The following is a 19367-nucleotide window of genomic DNA, read 5'->3' on the forward strand; positions in this document are numbered from 1 at the left end:
ATGTATTGATGATGTTGTGTTTCCTGACCTCATGAAGAAAAGTTGTTCCAGTTTTTAAATCTGGTAGTAATTCAAACCCCACCAATTTCAGACATATTTCAACACTACCAACCTTCAGTAAAATATTTGAAAAAATCATTCTAAATCAGATGTGTGCACATTTTTACATTAATAATTTAATGTCTCCTATGCAACACAAAAAAAAGATGCTATTGGTGAATTGTGTAACCTTTCCAAGGCTTTTGATTGTGTGCACCATGATACTCTAGTCAGGAAACATCGCCATTACGGTGTATCGGGCCGTGACCTAGACCTTCTTACATCATATTTGAGTGGGAGAGTACAGAGGGTCGATGTCAACGGTACGAGATCATCAGGATCTGCAATTACCATGGGCGTCCCTCAAGGTTCAATTCTAGGTCCATTTTGATTTTAGTTTATATCAATTACTTATCTAACCTCGTGGAGGGTATAGGATATGAGATAGTATTTAGATTTTAAGACTTTCGTGGTTATTCACTAAATGATTATCACTAATATCAGGTTTCTTACCACGGTATGACTTCTTTTTATTTTCCCGATATTTCGGAACGGTTGCACGCTCCATGGTCACGGGTTGACTGGACGGCGGCAGATGACAGCTTTAAGCCTCTTGCGCTGTCGACGACTACCTTCATCGCGAGATGTGGCGTTACCATTGTCACTCACTTTTTTCACACAAACCACACTCACTGTATCCACACGCGAAACTGAACTCGAGGTGTTTTTGTTTTTATTACTGTACGCACTAAGGATCGGATTCCATGCACTGGACAGTTTAAAACCATCATCACGGTTAAATGTTTTGTATTTCGTGATCTCGATGGCTTCTCGTACCAACCGTGGTATGTAGTGACGTTCTGTCGAGAGTACCTGGGGGCTATGCAACTCGATCCAGTGGTTAGTGTCAGTCTGTGTGAGATGTTGTGCTATAGCAGACTTCTGTGCATCATTGTTTTTTACTGCTCGGATGTGTTCCTTCATACGATCGACAATGTTCGTTTAGTCTGACCGATATACGAGCTCCCACAACTGCAGTTCACTTTAGACACCCCGTGTTTGTAAAGGAAGGTGGTCCTTTGGTGAACGTAACATTTTTCCTATTTTGGTTCCTTAACCAAAATAAAATAATTATAAAAACTGCATAAAAACTGTTTTCACCCCCTTGGGTGAAAACAGTTTTTATGGAAAACTTCCTTAGCAACCTGGCTATTTCATCTGTCACCCCTTGTACATAGGACAGAAAAACTGGTAGTCTCTGTACGTCAATTTGCTTCTTCCTTTTAAGGAAGTCAACCCGTGACCATGGAGCGTGCAACCGTTCCGAAATATCGGGAAAATAAAAAGAAATCATACCGTGGTAAGAAACCTGATAGGTATTAGTGATAATCATTTGAGATGGCATTGTTTGAATTTCCTTATTATTTAAAGTTAAAAGTTAATGACAATGTGGACAATGCTATATCTAAAGTAGTAGATTAGTTTGCAATTAATAACCTGCTTCTTAATGAGAAAAACAAATTGTGTGAAATTTAGATTACCCAATGTTTGACAAACGGATACAAACATTATAGTTAAAAACGTAAAACAGAACCTTGTGGATACAGTTGTATTTCTACGTATAACATTAGATGCTAAATTGCAATGGGGTTCATATATAAATAAGTTATCAAAACGCTTCAGCTCTGCAGTGTTTTGCAGTGATTTAAAAAATACGAAAACTTTCAGACGTCGAAACCGTTAGATTAGTTTTCTTCATTTTCATAGTTTAATGACATACGGCATTTTGCTTTGGGGTAATGCCGCCGATATTAATAGAATCTTTGTCCTGCAGAAACGTGCGGTTAGAGCAATTTACCATCTGAGCCCCAGTGTCTTTGACAGATAAGTTTAAAGAGATTAACATTCTTACACTAATGTCACAGTACAATTATGAAATGTTATGTATGTTAAGAAAAATATTAATTTCTTTATGAAAAATAGACAGACATAACATTAATATGAGCAATAAAAATATACTAGCTGTTCTTGACAGTCATCTTCACAAAGTCTCAAATTAATTTAAGTGGCAATGTGGCGCTTCTATAATAAGATTCCAATTAATATTCAAAATTTGCCATTTACGAGGTTTAATGCCGTAGTGAAACAAAAACTTTATACGAAACTAAAGGTTATTTATTATTCAGCTGCAGGTAATCTCAATCTAAGATGTTTACATTAAAGATTGTCATGATAAATGTATTCAAATGTATAAGTTTGTACAAAAAGCAACCCCTAGAGTTTCTTGCTTCATACTTCTCTCTCAGGGGTATCTGCCTTACAAATCAGCAGTAGGGTTTAATGAGTATGACGATTTCATGTGTAATTTGCTTAACTATGAAATAAAGATTATTTGACTTTGCCTTGGACTATGGCTAGTGAATAAAAATTCTTAATTTTTGGTTGGGAAGAAGGTAATTAAAGATTATTGTTGCATTGTGCACTTTACATTTCAGGTTTATGTGTTGGAAGGTATAGCCAGACTCGTAACGCACGCGCTAACCACGCGAATTATAGCCGCCATGACTAAATAGCGATATGGGCAATAAAAACAGGTACGAAATTGAATAACGTCAAGCACAAAATTGATTTAAATTTTGCGTGGAATGTTTGTATTAAGTTTTCCTAGGATAGCAGTATGATCGATTGTACAACCCACAGCACAGGTTTATTATAAGTAATAGGTGTAATGTGTAACCTGAAATATTATTACGGTGAAATACTACTGAGTAGTTTATTATAATAACAGTTTCGTCATTGAGCTAGCGCCTTGAAACTAAACTTCAGTGTCTACTGTTGTGAATATTTTATAGAGACTGCATCACATACCGAACAGCTACCGACATCTAGTGGCGCCGTTGAATACGAGATCATGAATAAAGTCAACCTTTTGAAATCAACAAACTTATTTCATTGCTTCTTCATTGGTCACAAGTTTTGCCTGAGGTTCATCAAGCTGCCAATTTTGTACACAATGTTTACACAAAAAATAATGGTACTCAAAAAATTTACATTCATACAAAAGCTAAATAGCACAGTAAAATAAAACTACTACAAACCTTTTACCCTTTTGATAATCAATACTTCGTACATAATGCTCTTATCTATCTAAATCTTACAAAATTGATAAAATATATCAGCCCTTAAAATTGCAACTCAAATCACGGTCTAGGTCATCTTATTTAAACCTAATAAAACTCAGTTTTAATGTTTACAAAACAGCAGAAGGTGCTTTATATAGACTGACACCTTGTCTAGTGAGTTTAGCCATATTTATGTGTGTCAACAATACAATACATGAAGGCTAATTTCCGTTTTAACGGCACAACAGGAAAATGAAAGACTATTCTTTCTCCTACACCAAGTATCACATGTTCTTTAAATTTTCTTTTACTCACCTTGTTTCTAAGTCGTCCCCCTTGCCTCTTCACTGCACCTTCATTTGACTCTTCACTCTTCGATTTTTGCACCACTTTACTACATGACGCACTTTGTCTATCCTTACCGTTTGATTTAGATACTTTGTCTTTCACATTACTTAACCGAGCGTCATCTTCACTCTCACTTTTTTGTGATACTTTTGTCACCTTTGTTGACTTCTGTGGTGAACATTTAGATGGTAAAGACTTTGAAACAGTCTTCAATGGGATGTCATCATCACTAGATGAATCTGATGTACATTTACATGATTCGGAGCTAGAAGTCGTATCAGAAAGTTGCAATTTTTTCTTTCGAACTGTAGATTTGTCCTTACTCGTTTTTGTTACCTTTGAAGGACTATCGTCAGATTTCTTCTTCACGGTTGGTTTGGTGTTGGTTCTTTTGGGAGTACCTTTTCTCGGAACTGCAGCTATTTTGAGCTTAAGCCCTGTATCACAAGAAGTAACTGAAAACTGTGGCTTGCGAGCTGAGGTTTGTTTAGCTCCGGAACACTCCCAGTCACTTCCAGATGACTCACTGCTTGATGTATGCTGAAACCAATATACAAAATGTTTAATTATAAATCAATATACAATTTATTGTTTAGTCATTATTAATTATAAATTATTTAAAATCATACCTCAGTATCACTGTTAGAATCTGATTCCCCACTTGAATCTTGAGTTTTAGGCAAATCGCTGCTCATTTCTGGAAAAGTAACAACTATTATGGTCAACCATTAATGTTACCAAATCTGCACAAAAAGTGCAAGACTCTAACATTGAACTTGATCAGCCTTGAACTTCGTGAATAGGCAATAACAATACAATCAGTGTAATGCATAACTGATTGTTATCTCTTTTGCTTGATCAATGTAGGTAAGGAGTAGAAACTCTTAGAAGATAGAGTTGTGGCATCACAAAAGCCACACGCCACAAGAATATGCTCAATACACCACAAAATATTCTCTAGCAGAGCTGTTATTAGTTCTAATGACGCCTAAATTGATTCCAAATAGATGCACAAGTACTTACTTCAAGGTTGGTCAAGATGTTTCCATAAATATATGCGTAAATTCCTGCATTTCTGTTACGGATTCTTCATAAACATTGTAACAATCTGAAATTAAGGTAAAGACAGTTGACGTTATGATGCAGGGAGCGCTTTTTATCTCGATACTTGAAGAAATCTTCTATTTTTTACCGAGCAGTGGTTTGTTGGAATGACAGCTATGACGACACTCGTAAGACTAGTTTTGGTGCACCGTGTAACAATTACGATGTCGAGAAATTTAACCACTGAAACGTTGCAAAAATAGCCACGCAGCCTTAGAAATTATCCAGATTTCAGACTTTACAAGAAAAGTAATGAGGTTTAACGGTCTTTTAGGGCATTGGCGCCAAATAAGTGCATACGTTTACATCGTAACACAAAATCTAAATGATGAAAAATTACAATGATAACATTGGTACACTATAGCAACCAGATATTATGATAAAAAATACTAACCGCCTTTAAAAACTTCGCAATTTTACACAAAGATAAACTACATTAATTCACAATCAGCATAACACTCGGCCTCCATGTTTACAAATCATTCGAATAAAAATTATGGTGAAGAGAAAGCTAGAGAATTTTGTTGCTTATTCCTTTACTCCTATATCTACAAATGTATGTAAGAGTGAGATATCTTATTAATGATATCTTCTATAGAATAGAATATCTCTAGCGGCGCAAAATGGCGTCATACACATGAACCAATTATTTAACGCTATTGACTGTACTACTGTAACTATCACGAGTTCTATAAGACGTTTAATTAATAATTAGATCGAAAAACAATTTATTATAGTACAGGAACAAAATGAAAGCTCTATAAAAGTTCCTAATTTGAATAAAGTTACTGATGACAGTGTCATCTGCCGATAAATGTAAGTAGTAAATTTTATTCAATTAGTACTTCAAGAAGGCAATAGATGACACTGATATTTACAATTTAACAAAAACTTTGAATATTATTTTGTTCATTCTTCGCCCTATTTATATAATAGAGAATATTTTTTTGTATAATATAAAAAAATAAGAATAAAAGCAAAATAATTCAAAAAATAACTATAAAAACATTTATTTATATTATCATAATAAGGTAAGGTGAATGTATATAATAATTTTTAATTTCGTATCCGTAGGACAACTGCACAAACAACTAAAAGGGGCACTCATTACCAGTGTTGCCAGAGTAGGCGATTTTTCGCCATTTAGGCTATTCCAGGTGACTAAAAAAAGTGATCGGCGATTCGGCGATTTAGGCTATGTTTGAAATAGGAAAAGGCGATTTTAGGCTTCTTAATAAATTGTCTAGGGAATTACCAACTTGATTGGGGATTTTGTGGGGAATGTAGTAAAATAACTCATTTGGGGGTTTGAATACTTTTACGTGTGGGGAATTGGGTAAATAAGAGAGTTCATATTCTCCAATGAGATTGTTTTCCTTGATTTTTAGGGATTTTATGGCTTGGGCGAATATCAACTACTTAACACACATAAATTGGCGAATTAACTTCGCAAAAGTCTGGCAACAATGTTCATTATCTTGCATTGCAGTCCGCGTTGCCGTGTCGGCCGCGTAATGCAGCATTATGAAATTTAAAGGTGGTAGTCATTTTCCTACATTGTAGTTCGTAATGCAGAATAATGTCGGTTGTTGCAGCGTGCAAGCCATCCTGCAATTTGCAATGCGTTCTGCGAGACTCCATATGAAACAGGGCCATACCATACGCAGGATAGTGTGTGAGCAGTCTCTTGCCTGCGCGGCGGACTGCCATACAAGTAGTCAATGGGCCGTTTAAAGGACTATCCATACACATCAGGGCCGTACCCGGGACGTGGCCGGGGCGTGCTAGTTTGTATGAACTGAGGGGCCGTGCCGGCCCCGGACACGGACATGTGTGAACGAGTTCATACAAAATATACGCAACGATATTTTTTTGAGCCGCTGACGGAGCATGGCCCGTCCACGTCCCGGGTACGGCTCGGATATGTGTGGATAGACCATTAGAGATACTATTTAGACAACTACAATTTTTGAGTATGAATAGAAGTGATTTTTTCTTTTTTTGAAGTGATGGTTTGTTTGTTTAAGTTTATTATTTAGGACCAATTTTATATTATAGGGTCAAGAGCACATTAAGCTTGACACTTAAGACTTAAATCCAGCTCTATGCCGCTTACGATAAAAACAGTCCAAAATACAGTCATACCACAGGTCACATATTTCTTCCGTGTGTCATACACATGAGATACCTGACCCCCTATATGCCCAAACCGACCTTTTGGTTCTGAGAGCCATCTTACGTATTGAACAAAGAAAAATTAAAGCAATTTCAACTTTATTGTGTAAGCAATACAGTGGACTTGAAGATGATGAACATAATATTTTTAAAACCAATACTAAATTTCGTCATTTAACTTCCAAGTAAATCGAGCGGCTTGTTGTATCGACTGCCAGTTACAATACCTGTGGTAGGATTCTATGAGCACTGTTTTGTTTTAACGTTATATTTTTAACAGCATTGTTTCACTTTTCAATGTTAACGTTGACAAATCACAATATTTGTTCACTTGAAATTGCCTATGGTGGGTGGGTAGACATTATTAATAAAGCGTAGCGTGGTTATGGATAGATTAACAAATCACGAAATCGCTCTGTAGTTCTGTGATGACGCATTGTTCCACGTTTCGTTCCTATTTGTCTATTCGGTTTTAATTACTTTCAAGGTTTTAGTGACATTTAAAGTTTTCTTTCTTGTTTTAATATGCCGCACTTAACGGAATTATTAACATCTTTCGGTATAAATAGCTGTAAATCAGTCACTACACCAAAAATCAGATATTCTGAACAAGGGCAGTCAGTTAAAGAGATTGTAGACGAGAAGTCATATCCTTATAGACAGGCTGTTGATGCCCTTGCTTATCTCATGATTGAAACGCGACCAGATATTGCCTACGCCGTTAGTGTAGTATCGAGAACTTTGCAAAACACCTTCAAAGAGGATGTATTAAAGGTAAAGCGTATAATGCGTTATCTACAAGGTCATGCACATCAAGTTACGGTATCTAAGGGTATAACATACAAAAAGAATTTTGAGATGGGAATACTGGACTGCTAAAGCGATTCTAATCACGGAAGAGATCTCAAAGATGGTCGTTCAACAAGTGGCGTACTATGTCTATATGCTGGCGGAGCAATAGCTTGGGCTAGTCGAAAGCAGACGTTAGTAGCTATATCTACGACTGAGACTGAAATTGACGCAGCTAGCGAAACAGCATGCGAAATCGTGTGGCTGAAAAACCTATTTAATGAGATTTCTGTTGTAAAGCAAATTCCAATTTTGAAAGTTGACGCTGATGCCGCAGTAAAACTAGCTCAAAATCCGGAACTGCATAGAATAACCGAGCACATAGCAATAAGACATTTCTATGTCAGAGAACTTAGTAGACCTTCGATAAACCTCCATGCATGCAATGTGTAGAAAAAGGACAGTTGGCTATTTGATTATTTTGTTTGCTTTTGTAATTTATATTTTCGATTTTTTAATTTATATATAAATTAAATACTATACAACTGCACAAAATAACCTTTTAAATGATAACTATGATAACACAATATATTTGGTTAGTGGAAATTTATTTTTTTATTTATTCTTAGGAATGTTTACAGCATTCTTTAATATTAATTTATAAACTGAATGTAAACTTATAAGCCTATTAAAAACCTCCACATATGAAAATCTATATACAAAACATATGTTAACACTAATTGCTAATCCTACATACGCATATACACTTTAGTTTAATTTAGTTTAAGTCCAATAATAATATTAACGACATAAATATATACATATCCAACTATACTATTTAATACATACATATATTCAACATAATAAAATTTATATACCTACTTCTAATTTGAGCATACCGACCATATCTAAAATATTTACTAGTTATTGCCTTTTAAAATAATTCAAACCCACAGTTCTCTTTATAGATGTAGTGCTAGACGCAAATAAATCAAAGTCATTATCGGTGCTATACTTGTTAAAGGTTTTACAGCTACGTACCATGAATGTATTTTGCCTGTAATTTGTGCGGACATTTGGTAAGTGAAGCAGAGGGCGCTGCCGCAAAGCCAGTGCGTTAGCACGAAGACCAATCATGGACAGCAATTCCGGACAGTAAATTTTACCATTTGCCAGTTTAGATAAGAGACAGATGTCATTTATTTCCCGACGCATTAACAGTGGCAAGAAGTGGTATCGGTTACATCGATGCTCATAACTGAGCGACTTTTGTTTGGCCCTAAAGTCAAGAAAACGCAGAAATCGTTTTTGTATCGACTCTATCCTATCAATATAAATACCATATTGCGGATTCCACACTTGAGACGGGTACTCGAGATGACTTCGCACGAAGATGCAATATAGTACTTTAATTGCCTTCAAAGATTTTAAATAACTGGACATTCGCATCACGAACCCGAGGGCCCTAGAGGCCTTACTAGCAATATGATTGACATGACCCTCGAAAATTAGCTTGCTATCATGTATGACACCCAAATCTCTTATTTTATTAACTCTGGTCAAACTGTGACCCTGGAGGAAATAATTGGATCCTATTACGTTGGTCTTACGTGTGAATGTCATACAGAAACACTTTGGAACATTAAGATCTAACTTATTTAAGACACAGTATTGTTCAAACCGCAGAAGATCTAGCTGCAGATCATCGACATCCTCAGAACAGCCAATTATTTTAAGAATCTTCATGTCGTCTGAGAAAAGAATGGATTTTGAATTCAAGAAACATTTACCGATGTCCATTATAAAAATTATGAATAACAGCGGACCCAGAATTGACCCCTGGGGCACACTAGAAGATATTTCAGCCCACCGCGACGCATATCCTCGCAAAACAAGAGCCTGGTTACGATTGGCAATGTTGGAGGCGAACCAACGAAATAAATTTACATGAATTCCCGCCGCATGAAGTTTTGATAGTAGCATGCAATGATCGATTCTATCAAAACACTTTGTATAGTCTGTGTATACCACGTCAACTTGCGCTCCCTTTTCCATTCCATCAAATCATTTCGTCAATTATGATACAAAATCCTGTTTTTATGATATACGGCAGTAATTTTTACAAGTTATTATTATATAGTACTGCATGATTGATAACCGCGTTGTCCGTTGAACAAACAAGGACTGTTACGCGATTGACGCTCTGTATGCGATTTTACCGCCCTATAGGTGCGGACACTTTTTAACGCGAACCCGACATCCATTTGTTGGTAGGTCAATGCTGTCACCCCAAAAAGGGAGTCATTAATTATCCTGCATGCAGTCCGCCTAGGCTAGCCTAGCCGTCCGCGGCGTAATGAAGCATTATGAATGTAGTCGCAACGTGCAAGCCATTCTGCAATCCTGCAATGCGTCCTGCGAGACTCCATACGTGGGCCTTATGCAGGATAGTATGTGAGTAGTCTCCTGCCTGCGCGGCGGTCTGTCATGCAGGTAGTGAATGGGCCGTTTAATAGACTTGTTGTCACTGTCAGTGTCAGTCTCAAAATATGTCAAGATAAGTCGAATAATCGCTGATTTGCTTTTGTGGATTTATTATTAGATATAAAATTTATTATATTTCTAAGTAGGAGTATGTATCTATGAGTATGCATGTAATATGTATAATTTGATTTAAAACATATGTATCGTATTAAAATATTATCGATTATTCTTATAGAATAATACGTACTTTACGAGAGTATTTATGGATATTTTTTCACTCTTAAACTTTAGAGTTTAACATTATACATTTGTTATAAACAAAATAAAATCGTTGATAAAGCCAGTAGGAAACGAAAATACCTATCAACAATCTCTCCTTGAACGACTTATGATAAACTGGCACTGTTTAAGCAATACCTATATGTTGAACATAATATACAAAAGTATACATCTATGTAACAATAACATAAAATAAACTAGCTATAAATGGACGAGGTATGGGAAGACTTATCCAATATTCCAGCAGATCCACCAGAGATGCGAGAATTATGTAAAGATTGCAAGTAAGTTCATACTGTATGTGAATATGGTTCGTAATACAATTTATAACTTGAGAATAACTCAATTTTTTTTAAAGTTATATTAAGTTTAAACTGTTGTAAATAAATTATGCAATTACTTGTTCTCAGGAGGCCAGCAGTCGTTTGTTGGTGTTCAGGCTTACCCCCTGAAAGGTTAAAACCACAAAGTACTATAATTCTGCTCCAACACCCTGCTGAAGAGAAGAGATGTCTACGCACTGCTCCCATGCTTCAGCTGGGTCTAGCAGATAACAAGTGCCTTATTTACAAAGGAAAGAAATTTCCTCAGCCTCGACACGAAGCATTGGAAAATATTCTAAATCAACCTAATACAGTGCTATTGTACCCTAGTAAAACTGCCATAGATATAAGAGCCTTAGAAAGCAACAATGAATCTTATAATATTGTACTTATAGATGGTACATGGCCACAAGCTAAAGCAATTTATGCATCAAGTCCTATTTTACACAAGATAAAGCAAGTGAAGTTAATTACCAGTAGTACAAGTAGTTACATCATAAGGACACAACCTACTGAAGGATGTTTAAGCACTTTAGAAACTGCTGCAGAGGCTTTGTCACAACTAGAGAATGATCCAAAATATAGAGAGCAACTTGTACAACCATTGCATGTATTGTGCCAGTACCAGTTGGATAACGGTGCAGTCACTCATCAGTCTAAAGAATTTTTAATAAAAACTAAAACATATCCCAAATTGATTGGAAAAAGACTTTCAAAGTTGTTGCAGTCTACAAATGATTGTATTCTCAAAGAAACAATGAATAAACATTGATCTATTACAACTTACCTTTTCTCATTGTTCCTTTTTTTGAAATATTATTTTATTACCCAAGATTTACAATTTATAGCCAATGTCGCCATATCAGTGTCATTGGCATGCCAACAACGGTGCGATGGCAAAACATGCGTCGGCTAAATTTGAAAACCCCGTAACTCTGTTTCTGGACAAGATCCCTTTTTAACTCTTCAAGTGCAATATCAGGCAATTAAAGCTTAAAATATAATTTATACATCATTTAGTTATAACATAAAGATGTAACCATAGATTGTCAATTATTTCTAGTAATTGTTTTTTGTGCCTACTCAACATTTCACAAGAAGATAACGAGGTAGGAATTTAGCCGAATTTGGTACATATCACGTAAGCATTGTTTCATGCCAATCACCATGTAAAAAACTAGGGCTGTCGTCTATTTTTAATAACAACCACCACCCTCTATTGAGCTGCATTTCCCGTGCCAGTGGCACTGGCCAGCTGGATATGGTCTAAAGCCAACACACAATACAACACAAATGTTTGGAGGCTGATGTTGCTCGCTTCCGTAGGTTTACCCTCGAGACCCTACAAGTGACCCCTGGGTGGTGCTAAGGAGCAACAACTACTGGTGGTAGGCTTCGGCCGTGGCTAGTCACCCGACGTAGTCCCGACGTAGTCGATTCGCCAAATGGTTGTCACCGTGTTACGACTCGTGTTCGGGAGTTGCCATTAGGAGGTAGGTTCTGAACAGCTGCATTGCGTCTGACGACGAATTGTAGCTGCTTGTACTGCCACACTGAGTACTCGGTTCTAGAGGCTAGCGGGATCCGAAGCACGGTGCACCGCTGGCCAACCGAGGGAAGTTGAGGGCCCAAGTAGCGGGAAAGCCACCCGTGAAAGGCTGCCCCGCCAACCAACGAAAAATCCCTGAATGCGCCACCTTGCCGGTTGGCGACCGGAGGGGAGGGCCAGGTGGCCATCTCCGGGGAGGTTCGGACGTCCCCGCGGTCTCCAAACCGATTGTACCCTCGTGTGGCAGTGTGAGCTTTGCTGCTTGGTTGAACACGACGCAGTGCCTCGTGCAACTGCCTTCCTCCTGCCTATTCACTTCCCTAAAACAATAAAATGAAAAACAGAAACGGTAATTTTACACAGTGGTAGCTCGTCCTACCACTAAAAGTGCACCTCACCAATATTCGACGTCTGCACTCAAATCTCGATTTGGTCCACCATCATCTGGAAACCGATAAACCGCAGCTGCTGTTCCTCACCGAGACGCGGATCAGATGTCCGACTGACACGACGTACCTCAGCTACCCCGGGTATACTCTAGAGCACAGTTTTCTACCTCGTGCCGGAGTCTATGTGTACGTTCGTGGTGACATCTGTGTCAAGCGTCTCAAGAACCTTGAGGCACCGAGTTTTTCTGTTTTGTGGCTTCTGGTAGATACAGGAGTTACACAAATAGTGTATTGCTGTGTTTACCGATCGCACAGTCAGGAGGCAACTAAGCTGTTCCAATATCTGAGTGAGACGTCTGATGAGATTCAGCATAGGTACCCAGCGACGGAACTAGTCATTCTGGGGGGCTTTAATGCACACCATCAAGAATGTTTGTTCCCATACCAGAAGACCGAACATGCTTGGAGTGAGACGCGTAAACCTGCGTTAACGCTAAGCCTCTTCCAGCTTTTCAGTGGTGCCAATAGGATACCAGATGTTGAATCTCATACGGCTAATTGCTTGGACCTTCCGCTGACAACTGATCCGGACCGATACTCTGTGGTTGTGTATGCCCCATTTGGTACTTCCGACCATTGTCTGGTGAAAACTGTATCCGTATACTCCCCACACGATCAGGGTCTTAGTGGTATAAGACGGGTGTGGCGATACAGGTTAGTCGATTGGGATGAAATGCGCCATTTCTTTGCGTCATATCCTTGGCAGGTTTGCTTTTCTTCAGGAGACTCGTCGAGCTCTGCTGATGCTGTAGTCGAGGTCTTTCGTTTGGGTATGGAGTATTACAGACCATACTCCGATGTACCCAATGGACCCCAAGCTCATCCATGGTTTAACGCTCACTGCAGTCGTGCTAAAGCACAAAAACAGTCCGCGTATCAAGCGTGGGCAGATGCTCGACTGCGCAATGCTTTTAATATAGCCGCCAAGAAGTGCAAAAGCGTGTTACGTAAGGCCAAGTTCGACCACGTGCGCCGCATAGGGGCCAAGCTTGCCTCTTATCCAGCAGGTAGCAAATCCTTTTGGTTCCTGGCCAAAGCGGTCCAAAGTAACTTTTGTCACCCATCTCTGCCAGCTCTGCTGAGGCCGGATGGCACGCTGGCCCGTACTGCAGAAGAGAAGGCGAATCTCTTTGTCTCACTGTTTGCAGAGAGTACGCGTCTGGATGCCGCAGGGAACGTACCACCTACCTTAGGCTGGCTGCGCTATGGCGCCAGTTCGCATACGCCAAAAAGAGGTACTTAGAACTCTGCGGAATCTTGACGTGAATAAAGCTAGCGGACCAGATGGAATTCCAGCGGTAGTCCTATGTAACTGTGCGCCTGAGTTGTCTCTTGTTCTCACACGCCTGTATCGCCTCTCACTCGAGACTGGTGTAGTTCCCAGATCGTGGAAGCTTGCAAACGTGCTACCTGTGCCCAAAAAGGGAAGCAGAGCTGACCCTGTCAACTATTGACCTATCTCAGTCACTTCCATACTCTGCAAGACTATGGAACGTGTACTCAACAACCGTAATACCTTGAAGACAATAATGACCTCCTCAGTGATCGCCAGTATGGATCTACCGGGGATCTTCTTGTGTATGGGTGTCACATATGGAGCGAGGCTATAGAAAAGCAAGGCGAAGCACTTGCAGTGTCTTTGGACATTTCTAAAACCTTTGACAGGGTCTGGCACGCAAGCCTTTTAAGCAAGCTTTCTTGTTATGGGCTTCCCACTGACCTTTGCATTTGGATCTCGGATTTCTTTAGTGAACGTTCCATTCGAGTGGCCTTAGAATGCTACTCTTCCGAACATATGGCGATAGATCAGGGTTCCGTACTGTCTGCAACTCTCTTTCTACTGCATATCAATGATATGTTAATTCCAGGTAACTTTGTGTATGCTGATGACAGCACAGTTGTAGTTAAGTACTTGACCAATGCGAAGGTCAGTGGAGAGGAAATCCAGTCTTGTCGAGAATCCATGGTTAGCCGTTTAGATTTGACGCTCAAGGCAGTCTCTGATTGGGGCAATGCCAATCTTGTCAAATTTAACGCTACCAAAACGCAGGCGTGTCTATTCTCCACTAAACGGAGTCTCTTTGAGCTGACCCCGACTTTTCGTGATATATCCATACCGATAGCCGACCGTCTCCAGCTACTTGGAATGGACCTGTCGTCCATTCTGAACTTCGGCAGATACATTGAATCCATGGCCAAAAATGCAGCCAGGAAGCTTGGCATCCTTTCCAGGGTGAGGCGTTACTTCACACAGGGACAGTTGCTTCAGCTATATCAAGTACAAGTCCGGTCGTTTATGGAGTACTGTTGCCACCTTTGGGATGGCTCTGCTACATACCAACTGGTCGCCTTGGATTCAATTGACAAACGTGTCAAGAGGTTTATAGGTGAATATTTTAAGCACATTCACCTTATCCAAAGTTATAAAAAAAAAATTCAAATTAAAAAGTAATGTAAGACAGTAAACTTCCCATATAATGGTGCACCGCCATCTAGCGGCTACTTTACACACTATACCACGACTTTTCGCTTCTTAGTCATTGACTTACAATTATATGGACGTCGGGTCCGCGCTAAAAAGTGTCCGCACTTGTAAGGCGCTAAAATCGTATACAGAGCGCGACACTCCGCTTTAGTCTTCATTTGTTCTACGGACAGCGCGATACTGCGATGACAAATTCAATTTAAATTTCGAATAGGTTGACTTGGGACATTTTTTTCGTGGTTTTTGTATTAGACCCGTCGTCCATTTATTTGTAAGTCAATGTTCTTAGTACATTTTTTCTGATGGTAAGGAGTGTTACAGTTAGTAGTAAAAAAAACTATATAGCATTGTATAAAAACTTAACTTGAAACCTTGTGAGACTTTTGTGAACCCGATGTTTATCTGAATATAAATAAAGTAAAATAAAAGTGTGTAGTAAATTTAATCCAAAAAGATTCCTTTAAGATTTTGTGTGTACTTTTCAGTATACTCAAAATATGTCACTGGAAGATACTTTATCAGATTTAGAATGCAATAATTTTCAATTAAGCCATTGCTTAACTGTAAATTGTACTTTGAACCAAAAATGGTTAATAATTATCAAAAACCTGTGAAACAAATTCACACCCAACAGAGGGCGCTGATAGTCAAGTGCGAAGATGGGTGTCTAATCTACGGTACAATAGAGGTTATTTTTCTTTTCTGTTGATCTGTCAAACAAATCGGAAACATGGCTGAGGTTTGTGAATTATTTTACGTGATTTATCCATGAATATCGTTTGAATCGCAAATAAAATCGTGCATTGAAATGTAGTGTGTGATTATAATGTTTGTAAGAAGTCTCATCGCAGTACTATTTACGGACAGTGACCAACAATGTTTACGTTTTGCAGGTCGAGGAAACTCTGAAGAAGAAACGTACCTTCAGGAAGTTTACCTTCCGAGGAGTTGATCTTGATCAGCTTCTTGATATGCCCAAGTAAGTAAGCAGTCCAGCCCGATAGTATTTTCGATGGCTACTATACGACGAAGTTTGTCAAATTCATGAGGTTTTGACTTGTGATAATTTTAGGTGTTACTTATTATTTTGCCTTAGGATTGAGAAATAGCGCATCTTGTTCAAAACTATTACTTTCATGGAGAAACTTGAGGATTTTCATAACAGTTTAGTTAAGATGAAACCTTAACCTCTCATTTAATTGTTCCTTATTCAGTGAGCAACTAATGGAGTTGATGCATGCTCGCGCGAGGCGGCGATTTGCTCGTGGTCTGAAACGCAAGCCCATGGCATTGGTAAAGAAGCTGCGCCGCGCGAAGAAGGAGGCTCCTCCAAATGAGAAGCCAGAGATTGTAAAAACCCATCTGCGCAACATGATCATTGTCCCAGAGATGGTTGGCTCTATTGTCGGCATTTATAACGGCAAGACCTTCAACCAGGTATGCTTTTTTTTATAATGTTGGTATCTATTTTGTTTACACTGTCTATTAAATTTAACAAGCATCATATCTTTTTTATTATCCTGTACCATAGCAATACAAAGGTTTTTCTCACTGCAAGTCTAAAGTCTACACACATATATAACTTATTATGACCTATGTATACATGAGTCAAAATTTGTTTTTTAACACTGAAATGGTGCTACTACGTCTGTTCCAATCCATTTTCAACAAAAATAAAGTAAACTGTTTGATTAAAATTCTAAAGCAAAATCACTCAATAAATCGAATAAGTAACACTTTTGTCTATATTTTGAAGATTTTGACTTGATATCTATCACTTTTTCCTACAATATTTATTTGATGTATTTAAAAAATGGTAGTCCAAAAGTGAGGTTATTTTTCATCTATACATCTATGACTTGTCTACGGTTGCATAGTGCTGTACAAAAAAAAACATTCGGTTCATTCAATTCAAGTTTTTTTAATCAATTTTAGTAAATTGAATATTTCAATCGCAATCAAATGAGTATTGAAGTGTAAGGATTTGAAGGAGGACTTAAAATTATGATTTCGGAAATGTTAAATACTTATATAGGTTATGTAGGGAAAACTGCTAGTATGACTCAATTGAACAAATAGATTCATTCAATTAATTAATCAATTTGTAGTTGGCATTACAATTAATTGCAATGCTCCGAATGCACTCTTAGGGTCGTATTCTAGAACTCTACTCAATGCTCAAGTCAGGATTTGAGCAGACTTGAGTATGATTTCAAGCACTGGAAATACGACCCTAATGGCAAGGACTTGAGTATGATTTTCAGTGCTCACTGCAATACTCAAGTCTTGACTTGAGTATTGAGTAGAGATCTGGAACACGACCCTTAAATATTAAGATAATGTAAATATACCAGGTCTAATTTACTTTCTTAAACACCTCCTATCCTTGAATGTTCCTTTAACGCAATTATCATATCTAGATATCTAGTGGGCAACTCTTAAGCATTCTGAAAACATATGTTTGCAAAATATTAGTAGTTCTTTTTGTGAATCAATTAATTGTTAATTTGAACAGAACGTGAATGATTGATACTTTTAATATGTTCAATAATACTATACATAACAAACGGTGATTTGATGATGAAATGAGTCAATGTAATAAGTACACAGAGATCGGCAATATCTTTATTTCAAGCTTTAGGAAGAAGAGAAGAAGAAGAATTTTAACAGTATTTATTTTATTTACTCAAAAACAAAGAGTCCTAAAATTCGTTTGTTAAAGAATTTTAGAACTCTTTGTTTGGTAAATCATTTCAGTACAAATTCATCAAAATGATAAGAAGATACTTTTTGTCATATACTAATTTTAATTTTCAGGTTGAAATCAAGCCCGAGATGATTGGTCACTATCTAGGAGAGTTCTCGGTCACATACAAGCCTGTCAAACACGGTAGGCCTGGTATTGGTGCCACCCATAGTTCCAGGTTCATCCCGCTCAAGTAGAGTGGACCATAGGCTAAGTGTTAAAAATGCACACTTGTTTACAATAAAGTAATAGTGTGAAAAATTTAACAGTTTTATTTCTTTTCTCCCTAGTTAGGCTGACAATTTGTCGGCCTAACTAGATTGAATGTAGGTTATATTGTAATTTCATAGATTTGTTTCAGGTGGTGGCACTATGGCAAAAAAAGCTGGTAAAACCTAAATGAGCGGTCGCTCTAGTTTGGCATAGATTCAGGTTTCCGGTCCTGTCAGATCGAAGGATTTTTTCTTTGTGTTTGATTTTTGTATTAACGGTAATAAATTAGGGGAGTAATTTCACAAAAATAAATTAATATGATAGTAGTAAAACGTCGTAATATTAATTATACAATCAACATTATAATATAGTGTCGATTAGATTACATATAGAATTTTTTTCACCTTGTACGTGTTTGCACCTGCCGAGCGCCGTTTAATACGGACGGCACGGTACACATTCGCATCATGTCGTGATGCACTTGCGAACGCGCCTTTTAATATTTTGTGAATGTTGCGCTCGTGTCTTGAAGTGAGTAAATGAATATGTTTGGGAACCTATGGTTTAGAGCATAATAAACTTAACGCGATCGTGTGACGTACGTTAAGTATTTGACACTTGCTATGTTTTGAATTGGTTAAAGTGACTTAAGATTTTTGGCTGGTCACGAACCAGACTGCTATGTGCCATGGACACACCGACAACCACATTACACCCAAAATCTCGAGATAAATGTAGGCCATACAAATATTTCACCCAGCCTGAGAATTGAATCTGGGACCTCTGCGTGGTAACCGTTTGGCCACAGAGATAGAGCGTACGACATTCAGCTGCAGTTGATTGTAAATTTTTTTGATATCAAATTTGTCAGGATCCGTTAAGGTACACCCGCTATTCTGACTCTCACTTGTTTTTCCGGACGTTGTGAAAGAGTTCGTCCAAGGAAGTTTAGACGAACCTTACATTTCTGCCGCCAAGTAGTAATGTGAACCTTACTGCGTTTTCGTTTGGAAGTAAGGGTGCTGGTGAAATTACAGGGACAGTGGTAGCGCCCCTAAGATCTTTGTGATTTAAAGCTCTGAGTGCCACTGCAACTGTTATGGATAGGGGTGTCGCGTACCACCAGACGCACGGTTTGTTCGTCCCGTCCATTGACCTACCAAGTCCCGTCACTAATTATTAAAAAAGTGCTACCTAGGGGACTAAAGTTGATCTGGAACTACACACATCAAAAGTGTCTAGGGATCAAGTACGTTTAAGAG

At 38.2% G+C, this 19367-nt stretch overlaps 3 protein-coding genes across 3 annotated transcripts in view; 2 read left to right on the forward strand and 1 right to left on the reverse strand.

The window, feature by feature from the left end:
• Window positions 1–5089, reverse strand: part of LOC113234837 (histone-lysine N-methyltransferase ash1) — a 57517-nt gene extending 52428 nt beyond the window's left edge. Inside the window, exons 1-4 of the mRNA XM_026470346.1 lie at window positions 5008–5089; window positions 4533–4617; window positions 4139–4206; window positions 3477–4049 (exon numbers count right to left, since the gene is read on the reverse strand). Of these exons, the coding sequence (XP_026326131.1) occupies window positions 3477–4049; window positions 4139–4204 (639 nt within the window). The 5' untranslated portion in view covers window positions 4205–4206; window positions 4533–4617; window positions 5008–5089. The remainder of the gene's footprint in view (window positions 1–3476; window positions 4050–4138; window positions 4207–4532; window positions 4618–5007) is intronic.
• Window positions 5090–10279: 5190 nt separating this feature from the next.
• LOC113234894 (DTW domain-containing protein 2) lies at window positions 10280–11435 on the forward strand. The gene is made up of 2 exons (XM_026470416.1): window positions 10280–10624; window positions 10751–11435. The coding sequence occupies exons 1-2, from the start codon at window positions 10548–10550 to the stop codon at window positions 11433–11435; spliced, it is 762 nt and encodes a 253-aa protein (XP_026326201.1). The 5' UTR covers window positions 10280–10547.
• A 4426-nt stretch (window positions 11436–15861) lies between these two features.
• On the forward strand, window positions 15862–18153 carry LOC113234745 (40S ribosomal protein S15). The gene is made up of 4 exons (XM_026470211.1): window positions 15862–15885; window positions 16040–16125; window positions 16361–16583; window positions 17964–18153. The coding sequence occupies exons 1-4, from the start codon at window positions 15877–15879 to the stop codon at window positions 18087–18089; spliced, it is 444 nt and encodes a 147-aa protein (XP_026325996.1). The 5' UTR covers window positions 15862–15876; the 3' UTR covers window positions 18090–18153.
• Window positions 18154–19367: the final 1214 nt, after the last annotated feature.

This window comes from Hyposmocoma kahamanoa, unplaced genomic scaffold (genome assembly GCF_003589595.1).
Source record: "Hyposmocoma kahamanoa isolate Upper Pololo Valley unplaced genomic scaffold, ASM358959v1 86, whole genome shotgun sequence".
Taxonomy (NCBI): Eukaryota; Metazoa; Arthropoda; class Insecta; order Lepidoptera; family Cosmopterigidae; genus Hyposmocoma; species Hyposmocoma kahamanoa.

Bases quoted from the DNA above. Each gene is read 5' to 3' on its own strand.
- LOC113234894 (XM_026470416.1), top strand. From the start codon at position 10,548: ATGGACGAGGTATGGGAAGACTTATCCAATATTCCAGCAGATCCACCA. The intron at 10,625-10,750 runs GTAAGTTCATAC...ACTTGTTCTCAG, and splicing joins GAATTATGTAAAGATTGCAA to GAGGCCAGCAGTCGTTTGTT.
- LOC113234745 (XM_026470211.1), top strand. The intron at 16,126-16,360 runs GTAAGTAAGCAG...TTCCTTATTCAG, and splicing joins CAGCTTCTTGATATGCCCAA to TGAGCAACTAATGGAGTTGA. The intron at 16,584-17,963 runs GTATGCTTTTTT...TTTAATTTTCAG, and splicing joins ACGGCAAGACCTTCAACCAG to GTTGAAATCAAGCCCGAGAT.